This window comes from Saccopteryx bilineata, chromosome 3, assembly GCF_036850765.1.
Source record: "Saccopteryx bilineata isolate mSacBil1 chromosome 3, mSacBil1_pri_phased_curated, whole genome shotgun sequence".
NCBI lineage: Eukaryota > Metazoa > Chordata > Mammalia > Chiroptera > Emballonuridae > Saccopteryx > Saccopteryx bilineata.
The window spans coordinates 128,801,173-128,813,270 of record NC_089492.1 but is presented as its reverse complement, the minus strand read 5'-3'; the positions used below and the strand labels follow the sequence as shown (position 1 = coordinate 128,813,270).

The 12,098-nt window shown below is 36.9% G+C and overlaps 1 protein-coding gene across 4 annotated transcripts in view; it reads left to right on the top strand.

Annotated features, from left to right (window-relative positions):
* EXOC6B (exocyst complex component 6B) overlaps positions 1–12,098 on the top strand; it is a 675,853-nt gene that overhangs the window by 335,522 nt on the left and 328,233 nt on the right. For all 4 annotated transcript variants that reach the window (XM_066267372.1, XM_066267374.1, XM_066267375.1 and 1 more), the window contains 2 exons: positions 8,314–8,397; positions 8,736–8,782. In XM_066267372.1, the coding sequence (XP_066123469.1) occupies positions 8,314–8,397; positions 8,736–8,782 (131 nt within the window). The remainder of the gene's footprint in view (positions 1–8,313; positions 8,398–8,735; positions 8,783–12,098) is intronic.

The window sequence follows — 12,098 nt, the reverse complement described above, 5'->3', positions numbered from 1 at the left end:
GTTCTTATGTAGTTCTGTAAATGAATGACAAAATTTTTGTTGTAGAAATTTCTTTATAGTATAAACTTTAGTACTTAGGTTAAGTTTCAAATGGGATGTTGTTGAGCAAATAAGTTTGTAAAATGTGACTTTTATGTTTGCTCACTTTGTTAAAAATGGCGCTGCCCATGTGAATGGCACTGCCTAAGTGAAACTGCTAGTTACTTTTCTGCTTGGGAAGGGCCATTGTTGTGCTAATTTTGCTGGAGGAGGTTTCTTTGTGGGCCCAGGTAGTTTTTTTAGAAGGAGGAAAAAGGAGAGAAGAGGAAGAAGAAGCCAAGATGGAAGGGAAGGAGACAGAAGCCAGTTTTACAGAGTAAAAAGCCATGTTGGCAGATGGGGAACCAGAGGTGAATGAGCTGGTGGGAGCCTTTGATTCTAGGAAAACCCAGATGTGTCGGTAGCTTTGTGAGCTCTGAATGAGTGGGTTTTGGAGCCCTGTGTGCTTTTACTTGCTGCCAGGTGCGAGGCTAGAATAAAGGAATAGTCTACCAGGTTTTGGCTCTGCAGTTTCTTTACTGTCTGCCTGAATTTAATGGGAACCTGCATGTGCATGGCCGCAGTGACGGTGGCAACTACTGGCCATACAGATGTACACATTTAACATAGAAAATATTAAACAAAGTCTTGCTTGGCTTCTAAGTTTTTCTTAACTTTTACTAAAAAGTCTAAAAACTTACAACAGCATTGATTAATGAGGATGATAATTAACATTGCATTATCTGAATCCAAATCAATCTTTTTCTGACTTTAGAGCTGATTGAATGGATTGAGAAGTGAGTTGTTGAGTGAGGTGTGTTTTGTTGCCCTAAACAGGACGAACCTTAAAAACTCAGAAGACACTTTATTCCTTTTTATTACTGTATGCCTTCTGACTTGAGAATACAATCCTGAATTGATGAACACATTGGTTGTCTACCCCTGTACTGCATGGATTCTCCTTTTTAAGGCTTCCAGACTGTGGGGTGAGGGAGAAGGAGGAACTCTGGTGGCAGCCCAGTTCATTCTGTGCTGGAGAATACTTAATAATGCTATCAAGAGCACAGCTAGTAACACTCTATAGTATTGTGGTTTTCATTCACTTGAAGAAGTTCAGAGAGTTAAACATGAGAACTGTGTGGTAGGAGAATGTTTAACTATATTTCACCTGAACCTTGTAGGCCAATGGCTTGCTAGTCACTAGAATCAGTTTGTGGATTATCTTTGAAACAGCTTGGGACCTGTACACATCTACATGCTATAAATTACCATCTCCATAAGGATATTAGTAGCTAGATGAATGGTGAGTGGGCCAAAGGCAAACAAACCATAAGCCAAAAAGGGCTGCTGTTGTTTAAAATAGAGCAATTGGGAAAAAGAAACAATACAAAACAAAATTTGAGATCTGAAAAATCACACAGAATAAAATGGATCAAGGGACATCAACATAAAAATTGAGAGGAAACATGATTCTATAAATGGTTTTCTGTAAGAACCAACAGGAAGTTTTAGAAAATTGTTTGGTATGAAGAAGTCATAATCTCTATGAAACAGGAACAAAATTCTTTAAAAGAATGAAGATAGAAAAACAACAGGAGGAGATAAGTATGAATAATTAGAAAGAAGTGATCATAGCAATAGCAGTTAAAGTGTAAATATGAAAATAAAGTCTTATAAGAAAATAATATTTTGTTCACACTTTTAATCATTTATTCAAAGAAATACATATTGAATACCATTTATGTACCAAGCATTGTTTTAAGAACTGAGAACACAACAATGAATAAGATAAAAACAAGAAACATGTCTCATGGTGCTTGCACCCAAATGAAATGGACAACAGACAAGAAGCAGCACAGTGTCACATGGAGACATGTGCTATGCAAAGAATGAAAGAGGCTTATGTATCAGGCATGGCTTCCCATTTTATTTTATTTTTAAATTGAATTTATTGGGGTGACACTGATTAGTAAAATTACATGGGTTTCGGGTGTACCATTCTATGATACATCATCTGTACACTGCTTTGATTTTACTTATATGTGGAATCTAATGAACAGAGTAAGCTAACAAACAAGAGAAAGAAACACATAGATACAGATGACTTTTCCATTTTAAACTGAGTATTAGAAAAATCTTCTCTAAGTAGTTGGCATTTGAAGTTACATTGTATTTTTCGCTCCATAAGATGCACTTTTCCCAAAAAAAAGTGGAGGGGAGGATGCCGTGCGTCTTATGTGAAAAATATGGTATTTTATTAAATATTTTAACACACCATTTGGTTCAGAATATTTATTTTCTACCTTAAAATCCTAGGTGTGTCTTATGGTCAGGTGTGTCTTATGGAGCGAAAAATACTATATTTTAATTATGAGAAAGAGCCAGACATTTCTTATTTGTTGATGTCACTTGGGACATTTGTGTTAAGCCCTTTTATACTTTCATCCTACCCATGTTCCTTAGATTAGCACATTTTTTCCTAGGCTTCAGTTACCATCTCTCTGCTAGTGATTTTGCAATTCATGATCATTAGCTTAGCCCTTTCCCCTGAGCTGTAGACTCAGATATGCCTGCTTCCAAACACTTAGTGCTTGGAACTCACAAACCAAACACGTCCAATACAGAGGAGGTCGTTATCATCGGTATCCCTAGTTAACAGTCAGTTCTTGTTATTCATAGTAGTTATATTTCATAAAGTCAGTATAAATGCTGAGTTAGTGAAAACTGAGCCATTGCTCCTAGGAGAGATTAGGGTTATGTTTTTGTGAGTGTTTGATCACAATATTTGCATCAGCCAGTCAATTCATAACCTTGTTTTATGTGTGTTTCTCTTTAAAGACATTATTTAATATCTATTATTGATTCATTAATATTGAATTCATGGCCAGCATCATTGTAACTCATGCCTGAATGAAGCTTATCTAAAACATGTGTTTTCCCGGTAAGGCACATCTTGCCTTACTGAGCTTAGAAACACTAGATAGCAGTTCAGAAGCACAAAATTTAAGAAGCACAAAAACACAAGCTGTACAGTTGGCCAACAGGGTTATGAAAAGGTGCTTAACATCACTAAACATCAGGGAAATGCAAATCAAAACCACAATGAGATATCTCCTCACACCTGTTAGATGGCTGTTATCCAAAGACAGGAGATACCAAATATGAGCGAGGATGTGGAGAAAAAGTAACACTTGTGTGCTGTTGGTGGGAAGGGAAATTGATGCAGCCACTATGGAGAACAGTATGGAGCTTCTGTAACACGTTAAAAATAGAACCAGTGTATGATCCAGCAGTTCTACTTCTGGGTATTTATCTGAAGAAATCAAAAACACTAACTTGAAAAAATAAATGCATTTCCATGTTTATTGCAGCACTGTTTAAATAGCCAAGATATTGAAGCAACCTAAGTGTCCATCTATAGATGAATGAATAAAGAAAATATAGTGTATATGGACAATGAAATATTATTCAGTCATAAACAAAGAAGGAAATCTTGTCATTTGTGACAATATGGGTGGACCTTGAGAGCATTATGCCAAATGAAATGAGTCCTACAGAGAAAGACAAAGACTATGATGTCACTTATACGTAGAATCTAAAAAAATAAACAGAAACACTCAACCAAACTTACAGAGACAAAGAACATATTGTTGCTTCCTAGAAGTGGGGTGTGGGGTGGGGAAATTGGATGAAGGTGGTCAAAAGGTACACACTTCCAGTTTATAAAATAAATAACCCCTGGGTATGTAATGTATACATCACGGTGACTATAATTAATGATACAATAGGTATATTTGAAAGTTGCTAAGAGAGTGCTCTTAAAAGATCTCATCAAAGGCCCTGGCCGGTTGGCTCAGCGGTAGAGCGTCGGCCTGGCATGCGAGGGACCTGGGTTCGATTCCCGGCCAGGGCACATAGGAGAAGTGCCCATTTGCTTCTCCACCCCCCCTCCTTCCTCTCTGTCTCGCTCTTCCCCTCCCGCAGCCAAGGCTCCATTGGAGCAAAGATAGCCCGGGCGCTGGGGATGGCTCCTTGGCCTCTGCCCCAGGCGCTAGAGTGGCTCTGGTCGCGGCAGAGCGACAACCCCCCCCCCAGGGGCAGAGCATCACCCCTGGTGGGCGTGCCGGGTGGATCCCAGTGGGGCGCATGCGGGAATCTGTCTGACTGTCTCTCCCCGTTTCCAGCTTCAGAAAAATACAAAAAAAAAAAAAAAAAAATCTCATCACAGAAGAAAATACTGTAACTGTGTAGTAATGGATGCTAAGTGGACTCATTGTGGTAATTGTTTTACATTGTATACAAATATCCAATCATTATGTTGTATACCTGAAACCAATACATGTTATATATATAGCAATTATCTCTTAATTTAAAAAAAGAACAAATGCAAAGAACGTGGCACCAGTAGACTGTGAAAATGGTCTAGAACAGTGGTCCCCAACCTTTTTTGGGCCACGGACTGGTTTAATGTCAGAAAATATTTTCACGGACCGGCCTTTAGGGTGGGACAGATAAATGTACCACGTGACTGAGACAAGTGTCAAGAGTGAGTCTTAGACGGATGTAACAGAGGGAATCTGGTCATTTTTAAAAAATAAAACATCGTTCAAACTTAAATATAAATAAAACGGAAATAATATAAGTTATTTATTCTTTCTCTGCGGACCGGTACCAAATGGCCCACGGACCGGTACCGGTCCGCGGCCCGGATATTGGGGACCACTGGTCTAGTATATAAACTGAAAGAAGAAAGCAGAGCATGCCTTGTTTGGCCTCAGCTAGGAGCATGTGTATCAAGCAACTCAGATTGTTTACCACTCTGTACATGTCCATAAATGACTATGAAAGAGCCATGAGAATTAATTTTTAGGTTATAAGTAAATTTTAACAAGTAGGCAGATTTACAGATATGGAATCCATGAATAATATTTAACTATGTTTTTTTCTTAAGTTGTTTTTCTCATTAAGGGACACCACCATCTAACTAGTTACCTAGGTTAGGAAGCTCAGCTACTTAGAGCATCGTCCTGATATGCCAAGGTTGTGGGTTTAATCCCTGGTTAGGGCACATACAAAAATCAACCAACCAATGAATAAATGAAGTGGGACAACAAATAGATGTTTCTCTCTCTATTGCTCAAATCAATAAATAAAAATTAAAAAAAATTCCCTCACATCAGCCTTTTCCCCTTCCTGTTCTTTGCCACCCATATCCATCAGTTATCAGCTTGTACCTCCTAAATACACGTCAAATTCTGACTGACCTTTTGGTATTTAATTTTCCCCTTCTTCATTCAACTCACTACATTACAACTGTGTCTAAAACTCTCATTATCTTACGAATTGAAGTCCAAATATTTTAACATAATTCACAAAGACCTCCAGCCTAATCTCTTACCATTCCTCTCCCTTAACTTCGAGGTTCCAGCTGTGAAGAATTTCTTTCAGGTCTTGGGATGTGTGAAGCCTTTGTTCTTTGACCCCTGTGTCTCCACGTGGAACCCCCCCTTTCCCTTCACCTGGCTTATTCTTCTGACATATTCTTTAATTATGAGTATAAATGTCATTTTTCCCTCCAGGAAGACTCTGACATTCCTCCCACTCAGTGTATACACACACACACTCTCTAATCCATAGGCTTCTGTAATATAATTGCTTGTTTAGTTGCTAGTTTTCCACCATAGACTATAAATTCAGCAAAGGCAGTGTCTATCACATGGTAATAAAGCACTTTCTATATGCTAAATGACTTGTTTTTTCTGTGATAGTGGGTATTAATTAATTATTACAAAGCCTTTGGAGAACTGTAATACTAATGACATAATGACATAAAATGAAAAAAAAAAAAGCCAAAACGTCTTTTTACTTGCTTGCCTATTGTTTTATCTCTGTTTCCTTATATCTTCAATAGTGTTTCAGTTTTAAAAATTATTAATGATTAAAGGAGTTTGAAGCTGAAGCGGCAAAGCTCTACAATTCGTCTAGTGACCTATCGGTGGATAGGCAGGTACTTCATCAGTTACTCTACTGTACTGGTCAAGCATTTACTTCTCAAATTCTACCTGTAAGCACTGATTTGACAAAATTGGCAAAGGAAATGGAATAATCAGAGGTGAATTTATTTACCACCACTAGGGAAAATCTAATTCGTTTTTGTAAATTAGATAAGTTGGTCATTTCTTACTTTTTTATTCTATTGAATGATTATTGGAAAGGCAAAAATGTATCTAGTTCAGAATTAAGTAGAGGTTCATGTTTTGGCTTTTGTATAGAATTTCATCTTGTGCATTTTCTATCATTTATAATAAATAATTAAATTAGTATGCCATGGTCTAATTAAAGAGAGGGCTTTTGCTAAATTCTCAGCTAAGTGGATCTTGGCTCCACAGCATGTTGAATGTGTAATGTCACACCAGGATAATAAAGGACCTTTAGGACCATTAGCCTTAAAATGACAAGCTCTTCAGTGTGTACAGAATGTAATTGACATTTGATAATACCACTGTGCCGTGAAACGGTGCCAAGGGGGGAATAGCTTTAACAAGCCAACAGGCAGTTTCTACTTCCTATTTTTTAAACAGAATCATTTGCTACTTCATTAATTTGTGGACTAAGAAAGCCTTGAAATGGCTGTCTTAATGTTTGATATTATTTTATAGGCAGGAAGACTCATGTGTGTATAGTTATAATCACTTCAGCATCTTAAAATATGTGTTTTTAAGTTACACCAGGTATCAACAAATTATGACCCATGGACCAAATCCTGCCTGCGGCCTGTTTCTGTTTGACCTGTAAACTAAAAATGGTTTCTGTTTTTAAATGGTTGGTTAAAAGATCAAAAGAAGAATATTTCATGACAAGTGAAAATTATGTGAAATTCTAATTTCAGTTTCCACAAATAAGGATTTGTTGGAACCCAGCCACAATGATTTATATATTGACTATGGCTGTGTCTACACACAACAGGAGAGTTAAGTGGTTGCAACGAAGTATAAAAATATTTACTAAACTGGGTGGCTTAAAACAACAGGAATTTATTCTGTCATAGTTTTGGAGGTTAGAAACCCAAAATGAAGGTGTCAGAAGGTCATCTTCCCTCTCAGACTCTGCGTACAGTCCTCCTTGCGTCTTCCTAGCTTCTGGTGGTGCTGTCACTCCTCGGGGTTCCTTGGTTTGCCCCCTGCACCTCTCTAATCTCTGTCTGTGTCACCATATGATGTTCTACTTGTTTCTATCTCTGTGTCTTTTCTCTTTTGAGAACACCAGTTATACTGGATTAAAGGCCACCGTACTCTAGTATGACTGCATATTAGTTTAACTAATTATATTTGCAGTAACCCTAGTTCTAAATAAGGTCACATGTCCGGGAAGGGCATGAGTTTTGAGAGGACACTGTTCAATCCAAACCACTTACAGAGCTCTTGAGACAGCTGTTGTTCCTTTAGCACCTGCAGTTAAGCCCAGAAGCCCTAAATGAAAAAGCAGAAACTATGCACTTAGAATTTCCAGGGCTGGCCCTGGCCTGTTAGTTCAGTTGGTTAGAGCACTGTCCCCGATATACCAAGGTTGTGGGTTTGATCCCCGGTCAGGGCACAAACAAGAATCAACCAGTGAACGCATAAATAAATGGAACAACAAAAGGATGTTCCTCTCTCTCTCTCTCTCTCTCTCTCTCTCTCTCTCTCTCTCTCTCTTTCTCTCTCTCTCTCCCCCTCTCTCCCCCCCTTCTCCCCTTCTCCCTTCTTCTCTCTCTTAAAATCAATTAAATTTTTTTTTTTCAGGGCTTTTTTTCTTTTATCTTTGATGTCAATTCTGCTCTAGAATGTATTCTGTCTGAAAAGACTGAGTACTGTTCTCAGTTCCTTCCATTTTCCTGCCTCTCTTTGGCTGTTTGCTCATGATTCAGTTTTATTCTGGACATTTTTTTCTTCTGGAATGTTCTGTAAGGTTTTTAAAGGAACATTTCTCAAATCTTGTTATAACCTATGAGAACATGGTTTGTCTTAATTCTTGTGAATTTATGATAGTTGTAGAGGTTGTTGTGGTAGTTTCCTCTTTAAGAATCTTTTGCATCGATCACTATGAGATTTGTAAGTGAAATTCAACAAATGGTAATAGTTACTTTATTTTTTCTATGATTATTATCATTATTATCTATGATTATTTCTTAAAATAACAGATTTTGAGAAATGTATGGGTGCCTCAGTTCCAGACCTGGGAGCTTCTCTTTTTCCATGAAATAGTGGAGCAATTGGTCCAATTGTGTCAATTTTTTTTTCTTTCATTCATTTACAGGGTGCCCGGGAAACATTTGAGAACTACTACCGAAAACAGAGGCGAAAACAGGCTCGTTTGGTGCTCCAGCCTCCATCTAACATGGTAGGATTACCACCTTTACTTTTCTCACTTTGTCACTTTTCTTTTCTGTTATCTTTTAATTATGTTGCATAAGTGCTTAATTTTTTTTTGAACTGTTAGTCTGAGACCATTTTTGATGAACGTAATAAGAAAATAGCAACTCCAACATCTATTGATTACTGTGAGTCAGGCATTGTTCTAAGTCTTATTTTGTCCTCACTGTAACCCTGTAAGGTAGCTACTATTATTATATTTACCTTATAGTCTTGGGAGTCTTAAGAAATAAAAAAGCTGATATTAATTCTGTCTTAATGTATCAAAGCAGACACAGTAACATTTTCTTTTTTGCTTCCTTGCAGCATGAAACTTTAGATGGCTACAGGAAGTATTTTAATCAAATTGTAGGGTAGGTATGTGTGTATGTGTTTAAATTGATACACTTTCTTTTTTTTTTTTTTTTAAATAATTTTATTTTTTTAATGGGGTGACATCAATAAATCAGGATACATATATTCAAAGATAACAAGACCAGGGTATCTTGTCGTTCAATTATGATGCATACCCGTCACCCAAAGTCAGATTGTCCTCTGTCACCTTCTATCTTGTTTTCTTTGTGCCCCTCCCCCTCCCCCTTTCCCTCTCCCATTCCCCCTCCCCCCCGTAACCACCACACTCTTATCAATGTCTCTTAGTTTCACTTTTATGTCCCACCTACGTATGGAATAATGCAGTTCCTGTTTTTTTCTGATTTACTTATTTCGCTTCGTATCATGTTATCTAGATCCCACCATTTTGGTGTAAATGTTCCGATGTCATCATTTCTTATGGCTGAGTAGTATTCCATAGTGTATATGTGCCACATCTTCTTTATCCAGTCATCTGTTGATGGGCTTTTTGGTTGTTTCCATGTCCTGGCCACTGTGAACAATGCTGCAATAAACATGGGGCTGCATGTGTCTTTACGTATCAATGTTTCTGAGTTTTTGGGGTATATACCCAGTAGAGGGATTGCTGGGTCATAAGGTAGTTCTATTTTCAGTTTTTTGAGGAACCACCATACTTTCTTCCTAATGGTTGTACTACTTTACATTCCCACCAACAGTGTATGAGGGTTCCTTTTTCTCCACAGCCTCTCCAACATTTGCTATTACCTGACTTGCTAATAATAGCTAATCGAACAGGTGTGAGGTGGTATCTCATTGCTGTTTTGATTTGCATTTCTCTAATAGCTAAAGAAGATGAGCATCTTTTCATATATCTGTTGGCCATTTGTATTTCTTCCTGGGAGAAGTGTCTGTTCATATCCTCTTCCCATTTTTTTATGGGATTGTTTGTTTGTTTGTTGTTGAGTTTTATGAGTTCTTTGTATATTTTGGATATTAGGCCCTTATCTGAGCTGTTGTTTGAAAATATCATTTCCCATTTAGTTGGCTTTCTGTTTATTTTGTTATCAGTTTCTCTTGCTGAGCAAAAACTTCTTAGTCTGATGTAGTCCCATTCATTAATTTTTGCCTTCACTTCTCTTGCCATTGGAGTCAAATTCATAAAATGCTCTTTAAAACCCAGGTCCATGAGTTGAGTACCTATGTCTTCTTCTATGTACTTAATTGTTTCAGGTCTTATGTTTAGATCTTTGATCCATTTTGAGTTAATTTTAGTACAGGGGGACAAACTGTAGTCCAGTTTCATTCTTTTGCATGTGGCTTTCCAGTTTTCCCAGCACCATTTATTGAAGAGGCTTTCTTTTCTCCATTGTGTGTTGTTGGCCCCTTTATCAAAAATTATTTGACTATATATATGTGGTTTTATTTCTGGACTTTCTATTCTGTTCCATTGGTCTGAGTGTCTATTTTTCTGCCAATACCATGCTGTTTTGATTGTCGTGGCCCTATAATAGAGTTTGAAGTCAGGTATTGTAATGCCCCCAGCTTCATTCTTTTTCTTTAGGATTGCTTTGGCTATTCGGGGTTTTTTATAGTTCCATATAAATCTGATGATTTTTTGCTCTATTTCTTTAAAAAACGTCATTGGAAGTTTGATGGGAATTGCATTGAATTTGTATATTGCTTTGGGTAATATAGCCATCTTGATTATATTTATTCTTCCTAGCCAAGAACAAGGTATATTCTTCCATCTCATTATATCTTTTTCGATTTCCCTTAACAATGGTTTATAGTTTTCATTATATAAGTCCTTTACATTCTTTGTTATGTTTATTCCTAAGTATTTTATTTTTTTTGTTGCAATCGTGAAGGGGATTATTCTTTTGAGTTCCTTCTCAGTTGTTTCATTGTTGGCATATAGAAAGGCTATTGACTTCTGAATGTTAATTTTGTATTCTGCGACCTTACTGTATTGGCTTATTGTTTCTAGTAGTCTTTTTGTGGATTCTTTGGGGTTTTCAATGTATAGGATCATATCATCTGCAAAAAGTGATACCTTTACTTCTTCTTTTCCGATATGGATGCCTTTTATTTCTTTGTCTTGTCTGATTGCTGTGGCGAGAACCTCTAGTACCACATTAAATAAGAGTGGAGAGAGTGGACAACCCTGTCTTGTTCCTGATTTAAGGGGGAAAGCCTTCAGTTTAGTGCCATTTAATATGATGTTAGCTGATGGTTTATCATATATGGCCTTTATCATGTTGAGATATTTTCCTTCTATACCCATTTTGTTGAGAGTCTTAAACATAAAATTGTGTTGTATTTTATCGAAAGCCTTTTCTGCATCTATTGATAAGATCATGTGGTTTTTGTTCTTTGTTTTGTTGATATGGTGTATTACGTTAACCGTTTTACGTATGTTGAACCATCCTTGAGATTCTGGGATGAATCCCACTTGATCATGATGTATTATTTTTTTAATATGTTGTTGTATTCGATTTGCTAGTATTTTGTTTAGTATTTTAGCATCTGTATTCATTAGAGATATTGGTCTGTAGTTTTCTTTTTTTGTGCCATCCTTGCCTGGTTTTGGTATGAGGGTTATGTTGGCCTCATAAAATGTGTTTGGAAGTATTGCTTCTTCTTCAATTTTTTGGAAGACTTTGAGTAGAATAGGAACCAAATCTTCTTTGAATGTTTGATAAAATTCGCTGGTATAGCCGTCAGGGCCTGGACTTTTATTTTTGGGGAGGTTTTTAATGGTTTTTTCTATTTCTTCTCTACTGATAGGTCTGTTTAGGCTTTCTGCTTCTTCTTGACTCAGTCTAGGAAGGTTGTATTGTTCTAGGAATTTATCCATTTCTTCTAGGTTGTTGAATTTAGTGGCATAAAGTTTTTCATAGTATTCTACAATAATTCTTTGTATATCTACGGTGTCCGTGGTGATTTCTCCTCTTTCATTTTGGATTTTGTTTATATGAGTTCTTTCTCTTTTTTCCTTGGTAAGTCTTGCCAAGGGTTTGTCAATTTTATTGATCTTTTCAAAGAACCAGCTCCTTGTTCTATTAATTTTTTCTATAGTTTTTCTGTTCTCTAATTCATTTATTTCTGCTCTGATTTTTATTATATCCTTTCTTCGGCTGCTTTTGGGTTGTCTTTGTTCTTCTTTTTCTAGTTCCTTAAGGTGGGAAGTTAAGTGGTTCACTTGGGCTCTCTCTTGTTTGTTCATATATGCCTGAAGTGATATGAACTTCCCTCTTATCACTGCTTTTGCTGCATCCCATAGATTCTGATATGTCGTATTGTCATTTTCATTAGTCTGTTTAAATCTTTTGATCT